Source organism: Cryptomeria japonica, chromosome 7, assembly GCF_030272615.1.
Source record: "Cryptomeria japonica chromosome 7, Sugi_1.0, whole genome shotgun sequence".
NCBI lineage: Eukaryota > Viridiplantae > Streptophyta > Pinopsida > Cupressales > Cupressaceae > Cryptomeria > Cryptomeria japonica.
In genome coordinates, this window is record NC_081411.1 from 589,685,771 (window position 1) to 589,710,941 (window position 25,171).

General features: G+C 34.8%; 1 protein-coding gene across 1 annotated transcript; it reads left to right on the top strand.

Annotated features, from left to right (window-relative positions):
- The first annotated feature begins 692 nt into the window (after nt 1-692).
- LOC131049664 (WUSCHEL-related homeobox 11-like) lies at nt 693-3,391 on the top strand. Its single transcript, XM_057983731.2, has 4 exons — nt 693-885; nt 2,170-2,649; nt 2,791-2,997; nt 3,089-3,391. The coding sequence occupies exons 1-4, from the start codon at nt 786-788 to the stop codon at nt 3,133-3,135; spliced, it is 834 nt and encodes a 277-aa protein (XP_057839714.2). The 5' UTR covers nt 693-785; the 3' UTR covers nt 3,136-3,391.
- Nucleotides 3,392-25,171: the final 21,780 nt, after the last annotated feature.

A 25,171-nucleotide genomic window follows, 5' to 3' on the forward strand; every position in this document is an offset into this window, starting at 1 on the left:
AACAAAAACAACCTATGTAAATGGCTTCCCAATGACAGGACCAACTATTTTTTCTGTCTTTAAAAATGAAAAAGGAAAAAGGAAACAAAAACAACTTATGTATGTAAAGAGTTATATAGACAAAAGTCAGTCAGTGCCACATGATTTTTATGAAAGATATTTTTTTATAAGAAAATGAGTTGTCATAGATAAGCGCAACAAACTTAATAGTCCAAAAATAATATAAAATAAGTAAATAGCAACTAATTTAGAAGACTTCAAAATGTACAATTAACAAGAATTTGTTGAAGCCTAGATGAAAGTGAATAAAGTTAAGATCTTTCATTGATTTTCAAACTAGAAATTAAAGAAATGTTTGAATTGTAAATGTATCTAATCACGTACAATTCATAAACTTTGAAAATTACATTTGAAAAATTAAATAAACAATAACATTTTTATACCTCATTCTCACAAAACTTTACCAAACAACAAAGAAAACCTCATTCATAAAATTTATCAAAACTGACAATACTTTGACTTTAAAACACTCTTGTAGAAATTTATGATAAAAAGCCCTTGATTCCGAGGAGATTGGATGCCTTTCAACCAGGCAAACTTGTTGGAACTTTACACAAACACCCGTACAACCATACCTCTGCTTGCTCTCTCACTATAAATTTGGAAGGAAAACTGTAAAATTTAACAGTTCATTGTGAGTTATTAGAAGAAGCTCAAAGCTTGTATTCAGCAGTTCACTGTGGAAGCAATTGAGAGCTATTACAATAAGCAAAAAGGAAGTGAAAATGGTTTTCAAAAGGCATTGGACTGATATGTTCAAAGTACAACCCTCAACATTAATCAATCAGGGGACTCAAATGAGCAGTCATTCAATCTTGAACCGAGGTTGGCTCCCTTCTATCTCTTTTGCTTTTCACTTGATCTGTACCTTCTGTTCTTATTTTTAGATGTAATGGAAAGTTTCAATTGTAATTGAAATTTCATTTGTTATATCCATCCACATACTCTGTAATTGTAGGAATAATAGCTATATGCAAAGCTGAGATTACCTTCCTGTCATACAATGTTAAATTTTTAGTAAGGTATTCCATAGTGTAATAATTAGATTGTTAGATCTCTGGTTATTGAGAATGTATGGAAGTTATTCTTGAATCAATGATGGACGGTTAATTTGGATCAATGAAAATAAGATGCTGAAATACTTGAGGTATAATCATTTGATTGTTAGATCTCTTATGAAGAGTGCATGTCTACATCAGTTACAAAGCAAGCAGACGGCTAGTAATTATGATAAAAGAAACCAATTCCTGCACCAATGTTCAGCAACCTATTTACTACCACTTGATACAAAAGACCAGCATTAGTATTTATGAATGCCCTGAAATCATTCATATTTCTTTTGACTCCCTTCTTGAAAAGGTTCCAGACCTTTTGTATCTTGATCTTTTTCCCTTCAGCATTCAGGTCCATGATATCAAGCATAACTTTAGATTAGGGAACTACTGAAGACGTCCACTACCCTATATATGTTATCATAGTAGTCCCTTCTTGCCGCCCTACCAACATATTGTGTTTTAGTTTTTATATTTTATAGGCTACATTAATGTAATTATGTTTTAGATCTTGATTCTTCTTTTATTTATCTTATTTTTTATTTCTCATTTCATTTTATTATAATAATATTCATTTATATTATCTTATACATTATTTTTTATCATTTCATTAATATTATGTCATTTATTTCATTAAAAGAAATCACATTTTTTCATAAAATAAAATTTAAAATTTTATACTTACACAACCTTAATTTTTTTATTCTTTATTTATTTTCAATAAAAATCTAGTTATTCTTGTCATTAAGATTCAATTTTCATTAGAACATTGTCTGTTATATTGTGGATAAGGTGAACTCTCGGATTTTATTAATAAAATATAAATTACGCGTTGACATTTTACTTGTTCTTGTCATTAAGATTCAAATTCTATTAAGATGTTATTGTTGATATATTATAAGTGAAATCTTCCATTTATAAACTCTCCAATTTCATTAATAAAATACAGATTGACATTTAGGGTTTTATAATTTGTTGCAGTCATACTAAAGTTCTTGTCAAGTTTTTCACCGGATCCGGATCCGGATCTAAGTTTTTCTGTGTTTTCCTGTCTCAGGTGCACAAGAGCTGAGAAATCCAGAACCCAAAGCGAGGTGGAACCCTACAAAGGAACAAATTGAGATTTTGGAGTCCATTTATACGTCCGGGAAGATAAAGCCCAGCAGAGATGATATACGAATGATCAGAATCCAGCTACTGGAGTTCGGAGAGGTGGAAGAGGCAAACGTCTTCTACTGGTTCCAAAACAGAAAGTCCAAAAACAGGAAAAGACAGCGCCGTCTCAATCCTGCTAAAGAAAATGGAGATGGGTCTTCATCATCTATTCAAGCCAGTACAGCCAATCCCATTCAAACCATGGAAAAATCAGGTTTCCCCACACTGCCAGCTTCTATTTCTTCATTTCCCAATCAGCAAATTCAGCAAAATCAACAATTCTCTGCTGATCCACACATTAACCTGCAACAAGCGTACCCACTGAATCATTATCGTCCTCATGATGCTGCTATCCCTTCTGTCCTAACTAACACTCGCCCAGGTCAGTATTGATGCATTGTTATGTTCTTTAGCTCCATACTTTTAGAGATATATTACATACCCAATAGAACTTGGATCTTTTCTTGTGTGATAACACTAACAAAATTGGTTTTCCTATATATTCACATTTGGTTATTTGCAGATACAAGATTGGGTTTGGATAGTGATGGATTGTTAAATGTAATGATCGATGGAATGAAATTTAAAGCACCCAGGGGGCCTATAAATGTGAAGGCTGCCTTCGGTCCAAATGTGATCATGATGGATTCTGCATACCACACCATCCCCACAGATGAACGTGGATTCAGTGTGCATGGCCTCCAAGAAGGGGGTGATTATTACTTGCTAAGTATATATCTACACACATTCTTTTATTTTTTTTCCTTTTCTAATGTGATAGATGAGGGATGGAATCTAACCTGCCAGTTGTTGTTATGCAGGTAATACAGGAGGAGCAGTTCCACTGGCTGGATTTCCCCAAGTGTAGAACTTTTCAAGCTTTCGGCTTCTTTGTTAGCCTGAGATTCTATTATAATATATGTGTGGATGATTGTTATAAGGATTTTTAGGTAGTTTTTTATTTGTTTTTAACAGTTTTTCTGTTCTGCCAATTTCTTTCATACATTGAAAGAACTTTCTTTTCTGCTACTCATGATAAGAGACAAGTCCAGTTATCATTGTCTCATCTAATCTATATATAGAGTCGAAACTACTGTAATTCGATGTTATATAAATAAAAACAACGGGATATTATTCCCATGATTCTATGATTTATTTGAAGAATAGTTAACAGAGAAAGAGCATGCTTCATCTATTATTTACAGGAGAAAATCTGAGGGTGTTGGTAATTTGAGTATTTGATAAAATTAATAAAGTTAAAAAATATATTATATAAAATAATTATTATTTAATTTTATAGTAGTTTTAAATATTTTTGAAAAATTAAGATTGTGAATTTTTTTAATTTTTTAAATTTTAACAAGTAATAAGTTATGATATTGCTATCAGGGTTCAACTGTGTAGTTTTTGAGTCAAACTCATTGACCCATGTGTTCAATGAGTTTGACTAAAAAACTACACAGTTGAACCCTCATAGCAATATCATAATTTGACTTGCTATGGAAAATACCTCCTACTTATCAAGTAATAAGTTCTTTGTGAATTCATTTGTAAGTTCATTTTGTCTTGTAATGAATTTATATCTTCATTTTTAATCTTTTATTTTAAAATGGGGTAATGCATTGCTATGTGTTATAGTTGTTCATTTACAATGGAGTTTTTGTCATCTTCAAATATCACAAAACAAATTCACTTGCTGATTTATTTATCTCCATATTACTGGAGATTTTAGAAAACCACATTATTTTGCATATAACTTCATGTGTGTTGCTTTGTACTCTTCATATGTAAAAGAAAAATGGCAAGAATAAACTATTTTTTGGTAACCTAAGAGATAGCTCCCAAACTCATATGAAAACTCATATGAAACACATGTCCATATTTTGAACTTTGATTATCAACAATCTTAGTTTATTTGAATCTATATATCTTATCAAATTGAAATTATCATTCTACACATACTCATACCAAATTCATACCAAATTCAAAATACACCACTTATTAACTTTCCGACATTAAATTTTAGATTCATGAACTTTGCTCAACATGGTTAGTTGAAAAACCCAGTTCTAGTCTACCATTGGTAAGGTATATAAGACTTCCAACCAATTTCCCATACATTATACATCATTTCTCTTTTCTATTTCATCAAATTGGGAAATCTTTTGGTCTACTTCCATGCATGTTATTGTTGGATTGCATTCAGCCACTCACATATTTTATTTGAGAAAAAATATTTTTGTGTTTTTCATACCTCCAATCAAAGGCAATAGTACAACAAGTCAAGATATTCATCTCCAATTACGTATATCTTTTTTCAATTGAAAAATTAACTTCTCACTACTTTCAATGTTGACAAGATACAATCAAGATTACAATTTCTCTATGTTCTTTATGAACATGTACAAATTACAATTTTAAATAGTATGAAAAAATTTGTATATATGTAAATTTTTATCAATTTTGATGTACCATACATAATCTGATTACCTCAAATCAAAAGAATTTAATTGACTTGTGTTGTGAGGTTTCACAACACACTTATTTAGCTGTGTGAAATGGGGACCCAACATATTTTGTGAATACTCATTTACCTGGAAAATGCTTAAAATCTGGTGTGGGTTAAAGTTTTCTCATTCAAAGGATTCAAATTCTAAATCCTGTGGGACAGCAGAGGTGTGTGTGACTAAGAGCGAATGTTAGTCAATTTCCTCCTTAGGACTGCTTCCCGCAAACACCTTGGAGATTACTTTAGCAGGTCATGTTTGCCTTCATGTAGCATAAGGATAAAGTGTACACAAGCTTAAAATTCTTGGTATCTAACAACAACTCCAAGATTGGAAAACGGAACATATATGTTAAAGTCTCAAACGTGAGTGAGCTTTTAAATTTCTTTATCTTTCCCTGCAAAAGACATTGAAACGTTGACTTGGTAAAAAACAGATGAATTAAAGTGACAAAATGAATATTAACCTGCCTTAACAATCTCATGCATGCATGAATGGTAGGATTCAAGGTACACACTTGCAAATGGACTAACAGTATTTTTACTTGTTTTTTAAATTCTCGCCAAGCCATTAATGATAACAAATGCCAAGTTTTATGTCAATTTCATGAGTTTTTCTGCTACTATTTTGCAAGTTGTGGTAATTTAAATTGCAGGATATTAGGATCAAAATGAAGTGGTACATTGCATTAACAGCTGATACCCTCGAGCCGAAGCACATGAAGGGGAAAAAACCATCCACATTAAAAGCAACATCATCACAATTAGAAGGTGAATCATTCTCGTCCATAGGAATGTTTGCAGCTAACCCTAATTCTGTGTAATTTCAAATGAACTACGATCGGTAGGATGCTTTTGTAGAAAGAGCTTAGTTTAAACAAAGCTTTTAAGTTGGAGATGAAATGATAGTGTAGACACATAAAATTGATTAAATTAATATTTAATTAATTATGTTTTTATCTCATGATTAATTTAATTAATCATATTAATCTATCATTACCTTCTAATTAATTAAATTATATTTAATTAATATCCCGTTTCCACTTCTTCCAAATATTGATTTATTTCAATAAATCAAACTCATCTTTATGAAATATTTCATTTTTGTCCCTAATCCTAATTGGCTAAATTAATCCATGATTAATTATGCTAATTTAGTGATTCTGACAAACCTATCATCTAATCCCCTCATTTTCCTAATTAATCCAAAGCCTAACCAATGTTAGTATTTATTCAAATTAAAAATACTACACATCTAACCAAACCCACATGTGACTCACAAGTTACTTCACATGTCTACATCACCTTTGACCAAGGGGTTCTCACACGTGTGAGGATGTTCTTAGAGCCACCCTACTCATTCCTCTTTTATGTCATATGTCATAAACTCTCTTCCACTAGCCCTTACATCTTTCCACAAGTGTTTCCACTTGTCACCTCTTGGACTTCCCAAGATTTTGCTCACATGTGTGAGCACACTTACCTTTGCACCCACTTCTCCTTGTGACACTTGTCACAAGGCTAAACCTTCAAACCTGGGACCACATTCCCTTTCAATCTTAGCCCTTGATCACTCTTCAATCTTGACTGTCAGTTTTCAAGCCTCCGAGTCTATAAATTGAGCCCTTATTCATCAATCAAGGATCGGCTTTTATCACATCATCATGTTGTCCTTTTGGTCGTAAATTCACTTTTCATCATAGCCTTATAATGCCTTTTTTATTCTAGATCCACTTATGATTGCATTATCATAATCCCTCATATCCAGATCATAATCTACATCCATCATCTATGTTGTTATGCTAGTTGAGAGCATTCCATACTTAACCCCACTCAATCTCTAACTCTTCATTTGACAACCTCGAAGCAATGCAGTTCGTGGAGACGAGGACAAGGAAGAATCGTGGCATTAGGAGCATCATGAGGGAAGTTATATTGGTTTAATCATGTTTTCTCATTATGTTTTAATATGCTTAATCTTCCTTGATAATGTTTTTTAATGATTTTAGTTTTATGTTGATTTGACTAACCCCCAAACTAATCGTTTTATGGCATTACATTTGGTGAACCTGATGTGAATCATTTTAACTATCCCTGTGGTGAAAATAATGATATGATATATTTATTACATAAATATGTATCATGTATCATTGTTAACAAGTAAGGATGTTGATTGTGACGTTTATTTGTGAGAAATTTATTTTCATTGCTAACAGTGGGATTTATTTGTGACTATTTTACTTATAGCGTTTTGCAAAGCTAATGAGTAAACATACAGCTAATGCAACTTGCCTTTGATTTACTCTGGACAACATATATACTCATTGTATTCGAGTGACTATTAAGATTATAAGCTTTCATATTCAAATGAGACAGTTGTTCAGGTTGACACATTTATTTTAAGCTTTTTGCCTCTTCCATATTCAAGTATTTGCAATGGTATTAATCATTGATGCTAATGGTTTGGGTGATCAGTTTTAACTCTGCTTATGTTCAAGTATTGCCCCTGTCATATTGTCTTGCTCTCATTACTTTTTAGCATAGATCTCGTACTCTCTCGTGGTTGTCATCATATGTCTTTTCTTTTTCTTTTATCAGTAAAGGCAAAACCGAATTATATTAATTTTAGATAAAATAGAGTATGCATACATAAGAGTTGAGGAACCATAAACCAGATATATGGAAATGAAACCCTTCTCTGCACTGTCGAGAATAGATTTCAAAACATAGTAAACAAAGATCAAAATTAACTATCAAATATAAGTTTTTATGTTGCAGAATCTCAATCCGCTAATTAAACAGAAAGTTAAAACATGTCTATTACCCAAAGCATTAACAACACTAGTATCCATCAAAAACCATCGAAATCTCTAAAAGCATAACCAGTATATGACACCTATCTTTCAAGCTTCATCCAGGGGCACAACAGGGGTAATTGAAGGTCTTCCTCTTCCTCTTCTTCGACCTCGACCTCTACACGGAGGTCTGCCTTGTCTGCGACCAGTTCGACGACCTACTCTTCTGCCACCACCTCCCCTGCCCTAATCAGCCTGGGGTTCCTCATTTTCCATTTTAGGAGGTAGAATTCCGTTCAACCTTGCGAAGGAAATAAGTTCTTCCTCTCTCCCTAAGTCTTATGGATTCCCGCCCATGAGGCGCCACTTGAGGAATTTAAGCCCCACCCCAGCAAATACTATGTGTTTGTCCACCTCTTTCCCTTTCAGATCTAGCAGAAAAGGGTAATACTTTACTAGCTCCCCGGGAACATTAAACAGAATTCTCTCACATGGTCAAGGGGCCCCTAAATCATGCAACGCCTTGTTAAGAATTTCTTGAAATTCTTGCAGGATTTCCTCTGGGAATAGTTTCTTAGTAAGGCTCCATATGGCTTGTTTGGCCCTATTCAAATGCCCACTGCCTAGGATCATTTTAACTGCCAAGATGACTGAAGGCTCTGAGATAAGTAAGAGTCACTTCAACCTTAGGTCTATAATTTTCCTGAATGAAACTTGGGGCGTTGAGGCCGAAAGAGAAATAGGATTATTTGCTCCAAAGCAAGAAGTTGGCCTTGGGTAAATACTCATGATGAACCCATACGATTTCTCTCCAAACATGACTGAATATTGCAGATGCTTCGGGCAGGAGGAGGGAATAATTTAGGTTAATCTCTAGTAAGATTTTAGCAGGCTAGGAAATTTTGAAGGCTTGTAGTTTACGCAAAGAAGAGCCTGGCGGACACTCTCTTTAATGCCTAATAATGAGGAGTTGCCTGCATTAAATTCGCCTGCAAAGGTGGCGAAGGATATTTTTCTTAGAATGTGCCAAATCTCCCTGACTCTGAATGGTGGTTGTCCTGTTGACAATGCATGCCTTAAAATACAAGATGATGGTTATCCAGCTGGTTTTAGAGAAGCAGAAAAGGTAAGCCTTGATTTGAGATGGCTTTAGTAATGACGTCACTGTTAGTGAGCCCTCTTTATTGCCAAAATGAGGTAAAGGTTTGAATTCAAAAATTGTAGTTGTTTCCCAGTTGAGCACCTTAGATAAACCTTAACTTTAATTGATGAACGAAGCCTCTACTGGGTCTACTCACTTATAGATGTAGCCCTACCTATCGCTCGCCAAAACCAAGGGACACTATTTGCAGATTTTGACCTAACCTGGATGACCAAGCTACTGGATACACTAGGCCCACCAATGATTAAAAATGCCCTGTGCTTCTAATTTAGAGAGGGCATCTGCTTCTGAGTTTGCTTCTCTGAAGATATGCTTTGCTTTGTATTGCTCCAATTTTGCCAAATTTTCTGAAATGTTGTCTAAGATTGTCTGTAGTCACCAATTTGGGGTTTTTTTCCTTTTGATTGCATTGATTGCTATCTTTGAATCTCCCTCCGTGAAGATATTTCTTAAACCATGCTTAATGCAATCCATCAGTCCTAGCTTCAAGGCTTTAAATTCTGCAATATTATTAGTGTCTGGTGGCATTGGCTTTGCCATTTTCCCTATGATTGAGCCTGAATGGTCTCTAATCACATATCATATACCTGAAGGGCCTAGATTGCCTTTAGTGGCACCACCAAAATTTAATTTTAACCAACCTAGCTTTGGAGGGGACCAGATAGCTTCCTTTCTAGACTTGGATTTTTGCCCAAAAGAGGGGGGAATCCTAATTCTCAGCCAATTATTCTTAATTCTTTCATCCCAAGAAGAGAAGATTTTGTGAGACTCCAATGAGAAAGCTATTTTGTAGTTTACTTTGTCTACAATTGTCGTTTCTATTGAGTTTAGGATTGATTCAAACCTTCTGGCTTTGTTTTCAAAGAGCCTTTGATTCCTTTCTTTCCAAATTTCCCAGACAAGGCATGATGGGGATATTTCCATTATTTGGCTTAAAGTGCTTTCTTTCATTGGAAGAGACCAACATTTAAAAAGAGAAATAATGTCATTTGACAGAGCTGTGATCCACCCCAGTTTAGCACAGAGCAAACGCCAGCATTTAGAGGCAATGGGGCAATTCAAGAGGAGGTGATCCACTGACTTTGCCTGAGCTTTGCATATTATGCATCTCAATGGCCCTTCATACCCCATTTTGGTGAACTTTTCTGTTGTTAATATTTTTTTTGGAATGCTAACCACACAAAAATCCCTGCTTTTGGGATGATATTACTGCTCCAAAATAGCTTAGTTGGGATATCCTTCTTTTCTTGATTAGAATTACTAACTAGGACTCTATAGCCATCTTTAGAATTATATTGCCCTATTTTGGAGGCTGCCCAAATTAGAGTATCTTTTCCTCTTCTAGGGTTGATATTTCTTGTTTTTAAGTGCTCTAAAAGTTGTTCTAATTCTTCTCCTAGGATTGGCAATCCTACCATTAGTTTCCACCTCCAACTTTGAATATTCGATGTGCTATCCACTGTTATGTAGTCACTGACTCGATCGTCCCATTGTTGTTTGAACCAATGCTCTGCTATTAGAATATTGAGAGAATTAGCAATAGGGAGATATCCACCCCATGAATCATCCCAAAAAAGGCTAGATGATCCATCATGGATATCCCAAGAAACTGAGTCTGAAATATGTTTTCTACAAGAGACGATAAAGTTCCAAGTTCTAGATCCCTTTAGATGATTGTTTATTCTCAACAAATTTAGTGGATCCTGATTTGATAAATATTTGGATGCTATCATTCTTACCCATGTTGAGTTAGGGTTTTTAATAAACTTCCAGGCTAGTTTTGCCCCTAGGGCTTTGTTTTGTAATTTTAGATCCTTTATACCTAAACCCCCCATCGTCTTGGGTTTGATTATTTTATCCCAAGCAATTAAGGCAATTTTGTACTTTTCCTCAGTGTTTTGCCAAAAGAAATTTCTCATCTTCTTAATTATGAAGGAATTTGCACTAGCTGTTAGAGATAAGATGGATAATAAGTAGATAGGTAGGGCCAAGATCATTGCTTGAATCATTACTAGCCTTCCAGCCCACGATAGTCACTTCCCTTTCTAGGAGTTTGAGTTTTGTTCCATTTTTAACTTTAGAGGGTCTCAGAATTTGGTATTCCTTAATCCTCGGTCTATTGGGATGCCCAGATGAATACATGGGAGAGATCCTACTCTGCAATCCAGGATTCTTAGAATCTTAGCCTGTAAGTGGTTTGGAGTGGAGAAAAAGAAAACTTTGGATTTGTCTTTGTTTCTTATTTGTCCTTAAGCATTTCCGTAAGAATCTAATAGAAGGTTTAGATTAGTTGTTTCCATTACTTTAGTTGCACCTAAGAGGAGGTTGTCATCCACAAATTGCTGGTGACTTTTCTTACTAAGCATCTTATCTCTAGCTTTTGTTGGGAATAGTAAATTCAAATCCTTTTACTATGCATTTACTCGAAATCTTTTAAAGCATTTCCACTAAATCCTTGCATCTATACCGTGTTTTCTATACATGTTTGTCAATAGACCATTGATTTCTTCATTGTTAAATGCATCCAAGACAATGAGATCTGTAATACTATTGCATTATTTTATTGAAGTTATGGCCTATTAATATTCTTTTGCAGACTATTAACTGGAGCTTAACCACATCATTTACTGGTCATTATTGGCAAAGAGAAAAGTTTGGGGTTCAATGCCTCGAAAGGTCTAATTCCTCAAAAATTGGGGGTTCAAAACAAACCTGTGAGCTCCCATTTTATCACAGTCAGTCAAGACGATGATAGTTTCTTTAGCTTTCATTTGATCATTTGGTGGTCTATCTCCATAATTCGATGCTCTGTTCATAATTGATGTACATACTAGAGCTTAGGTGTGTTAAGAAAAGTGAGGTTCAAATGCTTAATGATCTCTGTGATTTCTATAGTGAAATATTTTCACCTCAAGAAATTTTGTCTAAACTAGAAGCCATGGAGAATATGTGATCCTTTTTAGTCATACCCTTCATGCCTACCAAAACACAATTCATATGCCTTTGTTGCCCTTTTTTTGCTTGTCCTTGATGACAAAAGTGTTCATTGTTTTTTGCATGCACTTTTTGTCTTGGCATGTGACTTTGACAGCAGTCAAACACTTTATTCATTTTGATGACATGGTAATCCACTCAAGCACTTAATAATGAGTCAGTGGCAATCCACGTGGGTAGTGACACTTGAAAACATATCTTATTATTATGTTTTTTCACAGACTTCAAATATCATTCATTATGTCTTGGGGTTTGAATGAAAGCTTTTAGGGTAAACAAAAGAGTCTTTTTGTTGAACGATGGAAACCTTTATGCAGCACCGCCATGGGAGTTTGTTTTTGTGGTAGTTACAGGCGGATTTATTGGAAGTTTCTCCTTGTGGGTTTGGAGTATGTTAGGTTATTTGCTATGCAGATTCGAATGGAGACATTTTTGGTCGCATTTCATGGAGGTATTTGTAGATTTTCAGGGATATTTTTCCAGGTTTTACGATTCACCATTTTTTAGGTATTATCATTCACGTTTCTCTTTCTTAGCTTATAGTTCTGCATGAAAGATAAAAGAAAAATGAAACGAAAAGATTGTTTAATTTCAATTTGAAGGAAAATGGTTTATAGTTTTTGAGAAAGGGAAAATGTTTACTACATATTGGTTACAGTTACTTTCAGTTAAAAAAAAATGAAAGAAGTTGGTTTTATTTTGGGATTCAAAAAAAAAATATTTTTGCAAATTATGTGTATGATTGAAACCCTAACTAGGGTTTAGGTACCCTAGTTCGAGGGTATCCTCTGAAGTTTACAGTTGTCTTCGTTATTTAAACAAAAATATGAGACATTACCTGTGTGGGAAGATATAGCAGAAAAACATTTCATGAAATATATTATTTTTATTTGGGATACATTACTCTGGTTTTTTATAATAGAGGTTTAACACTGTTTCATACAGTGAGTATTGAAATGGGTATTATTGTAAAAAAAAAACTTAAACTTGTTTTGTATTCAACTGTGGTCATGGAACTGCAAGTAAATATGCAGCTTTAAAACCATTAGTGAATACAAATATAGACTTGGCTATTGGTTTGAGGTTTTGAGTTGACCTCCACCATTGTAATTAGTTGATGATTGAGTTGAAATAAAGCAAGAAGGTTCGAGTGGTTTTTTATACCCCATGAGGGTTTTTCCACTCAGGAAAATCATGTGTTATGTGATGCCAATTTATACTCAAATTGTGTTGTTAAAAGTTCAATATTTTCATTCTATTGTAAGTTAAATCTCGTTCATGCATTGCTCTGATACTTTGTCATTGTTCCTATTTGTTCAAATAGTCAAAGAGTCCATCTGTTTAAAACTTTCATTCAAAGTATGATGTTTGAATGTTAAAGACAAGTTAAATCTACATTTTGAGAGTTTGAAGGTTTTGTTTCAAAAAGCATTATAAGATTGTTCACTCAGAATTAATTGAACAATATGAATTCATGCTTTTAATAAGTTAAGTTGCATATCATTCTATTAAATGTTCACTCTGCTTCATCATTTCATTCATTTAGTCCAAGGTCAATTTGTTATAATCTTGCAGTCAAGCCATAAAAGTTTAAAAGTTATATCACTTTGATTCACACCCCCCCCCCCCGCCCCTCTCAGAGTGTTTCCACTTCCAACAAGTGGTATCAGAGCATAGGGTCCTGCACGGTTAGGTCTTTCCTAGGATAGATCCTAGTTTTTTGGAAGTCTTTTTTATCATGTCTCATATTCAAGAGGGGTCTTTTGTTACTAGAGCTCCATTATTTGATGGAACTGATTATGTATTCTGGAAAATCAGAAGGGAAACATATCTGATTTCATTAGGCCTTGATGTATGGAATATTGTTTGTAGTAAGTACTCAGTACCTTCTACTATACCTACAGATCTTGATGAAAAAAAACAATATGAAATGAATGCTAGAGCCAAACATGCTATTTTGTGTGGGCTGACCAAAGATGTCTTTGTTGAAATCATGCATTGCAAATCTGCACATGAGATTTGGGAAAAACTTGAAAACATTTATCAAGGTAATGAAAAAGTCAAACAGTCTAAAATACTCACCCTCAAAACTCAGTTTGAGGAAATGAGAATGAAAGATAATGAAAAAGTTGCAGAATACTTTCTACGGATTAATGAAGTTGTAAATGGGATGAGAGGATTAGGTGAAGAGGTTGATGAATTCACAGTGGTCAAGAAAGTGATTAGAACCCTATTGCCTAAATATGAAACTAGAGTCTCTGCTCTTGAAGAAAAGAAAAATTTCAATAAACTTACTCTAGATGATCTTCAAGGAACCTTGACTGCATTTGAAATGAGAACAAATAAATCTGACAATGCTAGTTCATTGTTAAAAGAGTCTGCCTTCAAAACAGAGAAGAAAGAGGATGTGATTAGTGAATCTGAATTATTTGATTCCTTAGAGGCTCTCTTAGTAATAAAACTCAAAAAGAAATACAGAAGCAAGTTGCCTCTGAAATGATTTGCTTGTGGCAAAGCTGGTCACTTTGCAGCCCAATGTCCTCATGCTGAACAAAACAATGATGATGATCAAGATAAAAAACATTATAAGGAAAAAGGCTTTCTATCCTAAGAAGAAATTCAACTTTAACAATTTTAAAAAGAAAAAGAGTCTATTCAGCAAAGAAGACTCTGATGATGAGTCAGATGACTCTCTAAGTGATGAAGGTGAAACCTTATTCATGGCTGAAATTGATTCATCTAAGACTGCAAGTAGTAAAATGGTCAGTAAATTGAATAGTCAATCAAATTTAGAGAATTGTGAGATAAATCTTGAAGGTGAATTACTTTGTGCCCTTCAAGAAATTAAAAAACTCAAGAAACTCATCTCCTCTCAAGAGAAAAGTTCAGATAATTTGACTATCTCTCTTCAAACTGAATTAGATGACTCAAAAAGAGTTATAGGGAATCTCAGATCAGTACTCTCTGATAAAGAAAAGGAGATTCAAGCACTCAAACAGTAGGTTAAATCTCTCAAAAACCAAGTTGAAGAATGTGAAAGAACCATTGACTTGCATAATATGCTAGGGAAACAAAAACAGCCTGCTGACACAGGTGAATGTTCAAAATCTGCAGATCAGAATGTAAAAACTAATAGCAAGAAAAATCTATTTGAAAGAAAGTGGAACAATTTCAGGTTTAATTCCTTCTTCAATGGATATTATTTTTCCTATAACAGATTTGGTCACAAAATCAACACCTGCAAATTCATGATGCCTAAACCACCAAGGTTTGGCCACAATCAATATTTTGGCTTTCCTAAAACTATCAGATGTTTCAAGTGTAATGATATTGATCATATTTCCAGACGGTGCAGACAAAATAAATCAACTACAGAAAAAGTTTGGAGACCCAAACAAATTCAAAACATAGAACAATCCTTGCTTGTTCAAACTGCTTTTCTATCTAATAAGAAATCTTTATGGGTTGTTGATAGTGGTTGTTCTAACCACATGACAGGGGATAAAGACAAGTTCTTGAAACTTGAAGACTATGCTGGTGGTTGTGTAAAGTTTGGTGACAATTCTGGAATTCAAATAAAAGGTAGAGGGTCTTTACTTCTTAATGATGATACACCTCTTCATGATGTGTATTATGTAGAAGGCCTTAAACACAACTTGTTGAGTGTCAGTCAAATCTGTGATAGTGGATACAATGTCTCATTCAACTCACAAGGTTGTGCAATCAAAACCAAGTCTGGTAAAACAGTTGCAACAGGATTAAGGACACATGGGAATATATATAATCTTCTTGACTCATCAAATAATGAAAGAAATGAAGGTATGTGTCTTATGGGTCAAATTGAAGACAACTGGTTGTGGCATAAATGTTTAGGTCACATAAATTTTGATAATCTGGTTAGAATCAGCAAATATCAGAATGTAAGAGGACTACTAGTGCTCAGTAAACCAGAAAATGTTGTTTGTTCTAGGTGTATCAAAGGCAAACAAACAAAGGTAAGCTTCAAGTCAAAGGAACATTCCTCTACTAAACCTTTGCAACTAGGTCACACTGATCTATGTGGTCCTACTAGGACTAAGTCCATCAATGGTGAAAAATACTTCATGTTGTTTGTTGATGACTACACAAGAATGGTTTGGGTAACTTTTCTCAAACACAAATCAGAAGCCTTTGAAAGGTTCAAAATCTTTCGTAAAATGGTAGAGAGAGAATCAGAGTTCAAACTTAAATGTTTGCATTCAGATAAAGGAGGAGAGTTTACCTCTCAAGAATTCATTGAGTATTGTGAAAATCATGGCCTAAAAAGATAGTATGCAGCCACTAGAACACCCCAACAAAATGGGGTAGTTGAACGGAAAAATAGAACTGTCAAGGAAATGGCTAGAACTATGTTAGATGAAGCCAAGTTACCTGATAGATTCTGGAAAGAAGTTGTTCATACAGCTATCTTTATCTTAAATAGGGTACAAATCAGAGTGAAATCTAATTTCACTCCTTATGAACTGTGGTATGGCCATTCTACAACTATCAAGTACTTTAAAAATTTTGGTTGCAAATGTTTTATTAAAAAGGATGATGAAAATCTGGGTAGTTTTCAGTCTAAATCAGATGAGGGTATCTTTTTAGGTTACTCTACACATAGTAAGGCATATAAATGCTTCAATTTAAGGCTGCATAAGATTGTTGAAACTATAAATGTTACATTTGATGAGAAGGTGTTTCTAGATGATAATCATGTGCAGGATGTTGAAGAGGAGCATACAATAGCACTTGACAGATCTCCTGAATCTGCTAGAGCAGACATTTTTCAGCAGGAGAATGCATCAAGTTCTAAAGTAGTGATTCCTCAAAATACACCCTCCAGGATTATTACCAAGAGACATCCTCAAAATTTGATTATTGGGGATAAAGATGCAGGAATACTAACCAGAAGAAAAGCCAAGTTTGAGGAACAAGCTCAAATTGTTGAGCATTTCTGTTTGATAACTGAATTTGAGCCTAAAATTGTTAATGATGCATTAAATGATAATTGTTGGTTGAAGGCAATGCAGGATGAAATCAATCAGATTGAGAAAAATAAGACTTGGGAGTTAGTCCCAAGACCAGATAATAAAAATGTAATTGGTGGCAAATGGATTTTCCAAAACAAGTTAGATGAAAGTGGCAAAGTGGTTCGAAATAAAGCATGCTTTGTGTGTAAAGGATATGCTCAACAAGAAGGTATAGACTTTGGAGAAACTTATGCTCCTGTTGCTCGTATGGAATCAATCAGAATTTTCTTGGCTTATTCATGTTTTAAAATTTTCAAAGTTTATCAAATGGACGTTAAAACTGCTTTCTTGAATGGCTACTTAGATGAAGAGGTTTATATGGAACAACCTGAAGGTTTTGTGTCAAAGGACAATCCTGACTTTGTCTACAGGTTGAAAAAGGCCTTATATGGTCTTAAACAAGCTCCCAGAGCTTGGTATTCCCGATTGGATGCACATTTAACAGCCAATGGCTTCACTAGAGGTGGTGTTGACAACAATCTGTATGTCAAGGTTGAAGGTGATGATATCCTTATGGTTGAGGTTTATGTAGATGATATTATCTTTGGTTGCAATAATGATGCATTATCCAAGAAATTTTCTACTATCATGGAATCTGAATTTGAGATGTCAATGTTAGGAGAATTAACATTTTTTCTTGGGCTTCAAGTTTCATAGCTAGAACAAGGCATATTTTTGTCACAAACCAAGTATGCCAAAGAGATGCTAGATAGGTTTCAGATGGATGACTGTCATCTAGTTAGCACCCCCATGATGACAGGTTGTAAGTTATCTAAAACTGATGATTCTCCTGATGTTAATCAATTAGAATATAGATCAATGATTGGTAGCTTACTGTATTTAATAGCCTCTAGGCCAGATTTAATGCAATCCGTTTGCATGGTGTCAAGATTTCAATCTGCCCCCAAACAGTCACATTTAACTGCGGTTAAATGAATTTTCAAGTATATACAAGGCACACTTGACTTTGGCCTATGGTATCCTCGCAATACTGATTTTACATTGATGGCTTTTACTGATGTGGATTGGGCTAGTTGTTTAGATGATAGACAAAGCATCTGTGGTGCTGCATTTTACCTTGGTGATCGTCTTGTTGCTTGGCATAGCAAAAGACAAGACTCAGTCTCCTTATCAACTGTAGAGGCTGAATATATTGCCGCCACTTCTTGTTGCACTCAACTTTTATGGATGGCACAACAGTTACTTGATATGGGTATCAAAGTTCCTAAGCCCATTTCTATTTTCTGTGACAATACTAGTGCCATAAATTTGTCCAAGAACCTTGTACTGCACTCCAGGACCAAACATATTGCCATTAAGTTTCACTTTCTGCAAGAAAAAGTGCTTGTTAATGAAGTTTAGATTCTGCATGTGCCTACACAAGCACAAGTAGCTGACATTTTCACTAAAGCATTGCCTAAGGAGGTGTTTGAAAGATTCAAAGAACGATTGGGAGTTATCTCTCAATCCCTTGTTGCTTAAATTTCGTGCACAGGTTAAGGGGGAGCTTGGAACTTCCACAGTAGCATTTGTTTTGCTTCCCTTGGATATGTGATGTTGCACATTTTCTTCTTGTTCCCAATTGTCCTTGAGACAAAAAGGGGGAGTATTCATCATTGGTCTGGTCTTAGTCTAGTCTTATTGATTCATCTCTGTGGTTACATTTTGGTCTTATTGATTCATCTCTCTGGTTACAGCTGGTTATGTATGTGGCTACAACTGGTTATATTGATTCATCTCTGTGGTTACAGCTGGTTATCTCTATGGTTACAGCTAGTTATATTGATTCATTTATGTGGTTACAGAATACTGACTTCATCTCTGTGGTTACAGTTGGTTATATTGATTCCCAGCTGGTTATATTGATTCATTTATGTGGTTACAGAATACTAACTTCATCTCTGTGGTTACAGCTAGTTATATTGATTCCTAGCTGGTTATATTGATTCATTTATGTGGTTACAGAATACTGACTTCATCTCTGTGGTTACAACTGGTTATATTGATTCCTTTATGTGGTTACAGTGATTACATCTTTTATAGTGGTATTGACAATTTTACTGACTTCCTTTTCAGTGGTACCGTGGTCACAATGATGGCTTGTTTTGCCATCAAGGACAAAGGGGGAGTTAGTTGCCCTTTTTTTGCTTGTCCTTGATGACAAAAGTGTCCATTGTTTTTTGCACGCACTTTTTGTCTTGGCATGTGACTTTGATAGCAGTCAAACACTTTATTCGTTTTGATGACATGGTAATCCACTCAAGCACTTAATGATGAGTCAGTGGCAATCCACGTGGGCAGTGACACTTGAAAATGTATCTTATTATTATGGTTTTTTTACGGACTTCAAATATCATTCATTATGTCTTGGGGTTCGAATGAAAGCTTTTAGGGTAAACAAAAGAGTCTTTTTGTTGAGCGATGGAAACCTTTATGCAGCGCCGCCATGGGAGTTTGTTTTTGTGGTAGTTACAGGCGGATTTATTGGAAGTTTCTCCTTGTGGGTTTGGAGTATGTCAGGTTATTTGCTACACAGATTCGAATGGAGATACTTTTGGTCGCATTTCATGGAGGTATTTGCAGATTTTCAGGGATATTTTTCCAGGTTTTACAATTCACCATTTTTCAGATATTATCTTTCACGTTTCTCTTTCTTAGCTTACAGTTCTGCATGAAAGATAAAAGAAAAATGAAATGAAAAGATTGTTTAATTTCAGTTTGAAGGAAAACGGTTTATAGTTTTTGCGAAAGGGAAAATGTTTACTACATATTGGTTATGGTTACTTTCAGTTAAAAAAAAATGAAAGAAGTTGGTTTTATTTTGGGATTCAAAAACAAAATATTTCTGCAAATTATGTGTATGATTGAAACCCTAACTAGGGTTTAGGTACCCTAGTTCGAGGGTATCCTCTGAAGTTTATAGCTGGCTTCGTTATTTAAACAAAAATATGAGACATTACCTATGTGGGAAGATATAGTAGAAAAACATTTCATGAAATATATTGTTTTTATTTGGGATACATTACTCTAGTTTTTTATAACAGAGGTATAACACTGTTTCATACCGTGAGTATTGAAATGGGTATTATTGTTAAAAAAAAACTTAAACTTGTTTTGTATTCAACTGTGGTCGTGGAACTGCAAGTAAATATGCAATTTTAAAATCATTGGTGAATACAAATATAGACTTGGCTATTGGTTTGAGGTGTTGAGTTGATCTCCACCATTGTAATCAGTTGATGATTGAGTTGAAATAAAGCAAGAAGGTTCGAGTGGTTTTTTATACCCCATGAGGGTTTTTCCACTCAAGAAAATCGTGTGTTATGTAATGCCAATTTATAATCAGATTGTGTTGTTAAAAGTTCAAGATTTTCATTCTATTGTAAGTTAAATCTGGTTCATGCATTGCTCTGATACTTTGTCATTGTTCCTATTCGTTCAAATAGTCAAAGAATCCATCTGTTTAAAACTTTCATTCAAAGTATGATGTTTGAATGTTAAAGACAAGTTAAATCTGCATTTTGAGAGTTTGAAGGTTTTGTTTCAAAAAGCATTATAAGATTGTTCACTCAGAATTAATTGAACAATATGAATTCATGCTTTTAATAAGTTAAGCTGCATATCATTCTGTTAAATGTTCACTCTGCTTCATCATTTCATTCATTTAGTCCAAGGTCAATTTGTTATAATCTTGCAGTCAAGCCATAAAAGTTTAAAAGTTATATCACTCTGATTCAACCCCCCCTCTCAGAATGTTTCCACTTCCAACATCCTTGGCTGTGTAAACACATTTTGCATCCATGTCGACCAAGCTAGTTGCAATTAGATCATCTTACTAAACACCATGACTACCCTGTATACTTTCATAGATGCACATTTCTTGTTTTAAATGCTCCCATAAATGCACAGGCAGGGACATTACTAGCAAAAGACCGTAGAATCGGCTTTACACCTACCATTTGCATTTGTTTGAAAGTCTCTAGATCCTTCTCAACGAATCCATTGTGTTTATCTCGTAGCATTCGAGGGGAGGACACCTCTTTGAAGCATTCTTTCACAATACTCTACGTTGTTATAGATACCCATACCCAATCCCAAGCTCCCATTACACGCATAGATCATTATATTCAAAGTTCCCATCTAAACGCAGACTGGGAGGATGCCGGCAAAGGTTGTCGAATTTGGCTTTACGCCTACCAAATGCACTTGCTTGAAAGTTTCTAAAGCCTTTTCAGCGAGTCCATGTTATGCATACTCTTTGAGCCTTATCTTGCAGTCACTACATTACATGAGATTGACATCTCTTTGAGTCGTTCTGACAAACTATTCACGTACGTTGTTTCTACTTCCACATTTTGTATAAGAATTGACTTAAGATGCAGGGAGGGTGTTAGCAAAGGCATTCCGTCAAACACGTAGACAGGAAAGCTGCTGGTATTATGTAATCGGGCTTTACGCCAACTAATTGCATTGGTTTAAAAGTTTCTATATCACCAGGTCGTGGCAATGTTTGACTTGGCACCTACAAAATTCCATTTGGTAGAAAGCTTCTAAATCTTTTCTACGTGCTTTCTTTACGCTTTAACCTACAACCGCGCATTCTATAAAGTGACATCTTTTTGAGGCATTCTATCTATGATTTGGCATTTTGCAAGTATATCAACTAAGGTACTTGCAAACTACATCATCAGACGCCCTTTTGCGCACAGGTAGCGAGAACATTGGCACAACTGTAGATTTACGCCTGCCACTTGCATTTGAGTCTTTTTTTAAATCCATTTACCGCATGTTCTGCAATCATTCAATTTTCATGCGATGCCATCTCTTTAGAAACTCAATTTGAAATATGTCAAAAGGTTTGATGTGTAGTAATGAGGTGATGTCATATATGTCTTGATATACATGTGTTACTTTGGTTGTGGTATTTTCAATTGGAAATATGTAATGACGTGATATTGTTCATATCCACAATCTCACACAACTACTTTGACCTCTAAAATTATCCATGGCTGCATGTTGAAATTGTCATAGGATTTTGACTTGTCATTTAAGATTAAGAGGTATAATTGGGGTTTCTACCTTAATTACAAATTATCTATGTGCTCACATTGTGTGGAAAAATGTTCTTATAACTATTAACAAGTTGCAAAGTAGGTATAAGGTGAGCCTTTAATTGCACATTGTGCAATTTGCCGATTTTGAGTTCTTGAAGACAACCACTAACACACAACCCATTGATTTTGATAGGTTGAGGCAGGAGAAATTATGCTAGCATGGATCGCATACGCTTTGTAAGTGTTATTAGAATTTTTCAGTCATTTGGTTAATTCATTTTGATTTTCACTAACACTTGTCTAACAAAAAGTGCGGTTGCAAGATATCAAGGCGAGGGTCTAACAAATTGTTTGTAGGTTCTCAAGGTGTCAACATTTACAATCTTTTAACACTCATTTTGGAGAATTGATCAATCCTAGGATGGTCATTTTCATTTTTCCACAATCGGGTTTAAAATGAACATTCACATTTTGCAATGTTAGGCTTAAAAAGAACTCTTATTTGTATTTAGCAAAATCTTGCACATTCACACATTGCTATCTTGGGCTAAAACGAACCATCATTTTGCAAAGTTGGCATAAAAAGAATCTTCATGCGTGCTTGACAACTTCGAACTCACATTTTGCTATGAAGGACTAAAAAGAAAAAGTGTCTTTTGTGTTTGGCACGCTTGTGCAAATTTGTAGAGTGGTCTCAATTCTAACACACACTATCCTCTCCCTTGTCTCTCATGGTCTTAGGTGCAAGAGAAAAATGTTAGAAACACTTTAAAAAAATTATTTTTAAGAGAGGCCTGCCAAGGGACACATCACCTTTGGGATGACCTTGAGCGGTAAAACCTTCGAACCACTATAGAAATTAGGTGAGAGCTAAAGTTGTAGCCTTAGGTGTATCTGTCCCTACAGTGTAACTTGCCGAAAGGACATATGGGCCCCACCGTGAGTTACTAGACTCTTAAGTGAGTCACTGCAGTATGAAATTACATCTGAAGACATCGAACATTACTAGACACCTCTTATTTTAGAATCCCACTCATTCTATTGATTGAGAATATTTGTGAAAAGTTCAATGCAAGAGCATAGAACATTTTGCTCCCAAGATACTCACCATACATATTTCCTTGAGTAGAAATAGGGCTTTTTGAAAAGCTACTCGTATCTTGATGAAAGTGGTGACTCCCCCATCATAGGGACCACCTATCTATTATGCTCATGCAAGATTTAGTATATCACATCCTTACTTACCACTGCGGGATACATAAGGTATGTAGTACCAAAGTCAAAGAAATATCAAGTTGTGGGCTGAAAATATCGCAACCGGTCATTTCCTTAGGGATAAAAAGTGTTTGAGTTGTCTTCATTTTGTTTCATACCAGTGGAAATTTGGGCCGACTTTAGGCCTATGAACATACACACAATATTAGGGTAAAAAATTTCATGATTGGGTTGATTTAGACCCACACCTTTTGTGCCATTTTTGAAAAGGCAAGAATATGTGCTTGTGTGCTTGGCGTGTTTTCTTGTCAAAGGAATCAAACATTTGAAACAAGTTACACCTCAACAACTGATCAAAATAAATCACAACAAATTTTGCAAATGCGTCATATTATCAAATCCCTCAAGAAGTCTATTCACCACAAATTCCAAAAGAAGAAACTTAGTCAAAAAGAAATCTTAAAGAAGAGAAGATTTCTCTACATAAACCGCAAACTCTTGTTTAAACATAGAATGTTCCTTCACCATTTTTGTGATTATCTACATGGTCATGGAAATGAGTTTGATGAAGAGTCTTTGAAAGGTCGTGCCTTTCAACGAAGATTTTCTTTGTCCCAAGATATCAATAGAAGTGGTCCAATCAACTTTTCATATTTACCTCAACAAGAAATCACCTATTGAGCCATTTCCCCATCTAGGGTAGTCATTCATCAACTCACCTTTCAAAATCTCATTCCACCATCTTACATTCCACAACCCACAATCACTTATTAGAGATTCCTAGGTTCACATAATCATCCTACATTTTCTTTCATCTTTCTCACTTCAAAATCATTTCCAAGATCAATCATCAAATTCATAGTCCCTTAGTAGAAATTCCAAGATTCACATTCATTCCAAAGTTCACAATCCAAACATCAAAAATTTCATTCAACTCTTAACACAAAAGAAGTCTTGTCCTTAGTTCTTTTTGGATATTGCTAATCACAACAACAAATTCTTTCTAGCATGTCTCTACATTGAGGATAAATCATCCTAAGGGACATTACTAAGCATCATAGATAGGTTAAAACTAGTTCATGAGTGCATCCTCTCATAGCTAGGTAGCTTTTGTTTATAACAAAAAAACCTTGCTACACCTTATCACAACAATAAAATTACTCTCCAGTGTGTCTCTACATCTACGATCAATCATCCTAAGAGACATTACTAAGCATCATAGATAGGTTAAAACCAGCTTTTGAGTGCATCCTCTCATAGCTAGGTAGCATGTGATTTATAGACATAAACCTTGGTACACCTCATCTCAAAAAGGACTTTGTTGATATCCAACTTTTAGTGTAGGAGATCACTCATCCACAAAACACTTCCAACTCATCATCATCATCATAAAATCTTGGAACTATAAGAAGGGATCACCCATCCCCTTTTTCATTCATCTCATTCTCAAAACACAAATTTCAACATGGCTATGACTATATCTCAGAGTCAGAGACGTAAGCAACCACAAATACTTCATGAACTGGATTATGAAGAATATCTCAAACCCTTTCCTCATGGAAAAATTAGAGGGGGAGAAGACTCAGATACTCCCACACAAGAGGAAATTGAACGAGCCACAAAGGACCCCAGATTTAACAAAATCTTTGATGAGGTTCTCAAGGGAAACGATAATGCCCATTTCTTAAGACTTGCTCAATAAGGTGTTAAACTCCCTTTAGACTTCAACATATCACAACTTCAAGAAGCACAAAAACAAGCCCAATAAAATCATCAACAAGATAGACCTCAAAACAAAAGAAGTTCAAGGAATACTTACTATAACAATGATGACCAGTATCAACAAAGGAACCACACATATGCTCCACCTCCTCCCACGAAAATGGATCCCTTAAGAAAACAAGTACAAGACCTCACCCAACAAGTAAATTCAAGAAGTTCACAAAAGAGATATGCTCTTGAGGATATATGTCCCTATCCATTTAATAGGAACATTGGCATGCCTCCCTTTTCACGAAATTTCGAGACTCCAAAATTTAACAGACCAAGGGGACATCAAGATCTTATAGACCAATAAAGCATCATAGTGGACACAAACAAGTGATTGAAAAACACAAATCACACCAT

Coding starts and splice junctions, on each gene's coding strand:
- LOC131049664 (XM_057983731.2), top strand. CDS start 786: ATGGTTTTCAAAAGGCATTGGACTGATATGTTCAAAGTACAACCCTCA. Junction 886..2,169: donor TCATTCAATCTTGAACCGAG/GTTGGCTCCCTT, acceptor TTCCTGTCTCAG/GTGCACAAGAGCTGAGAAAT. Junction 2,650..2,790: donor CCTAACTAACACTCGCCCAG/GTCAGTATTGAT, acceptor GGTTATTTGCAG/ATACAAGATTGGGTTTGGAT.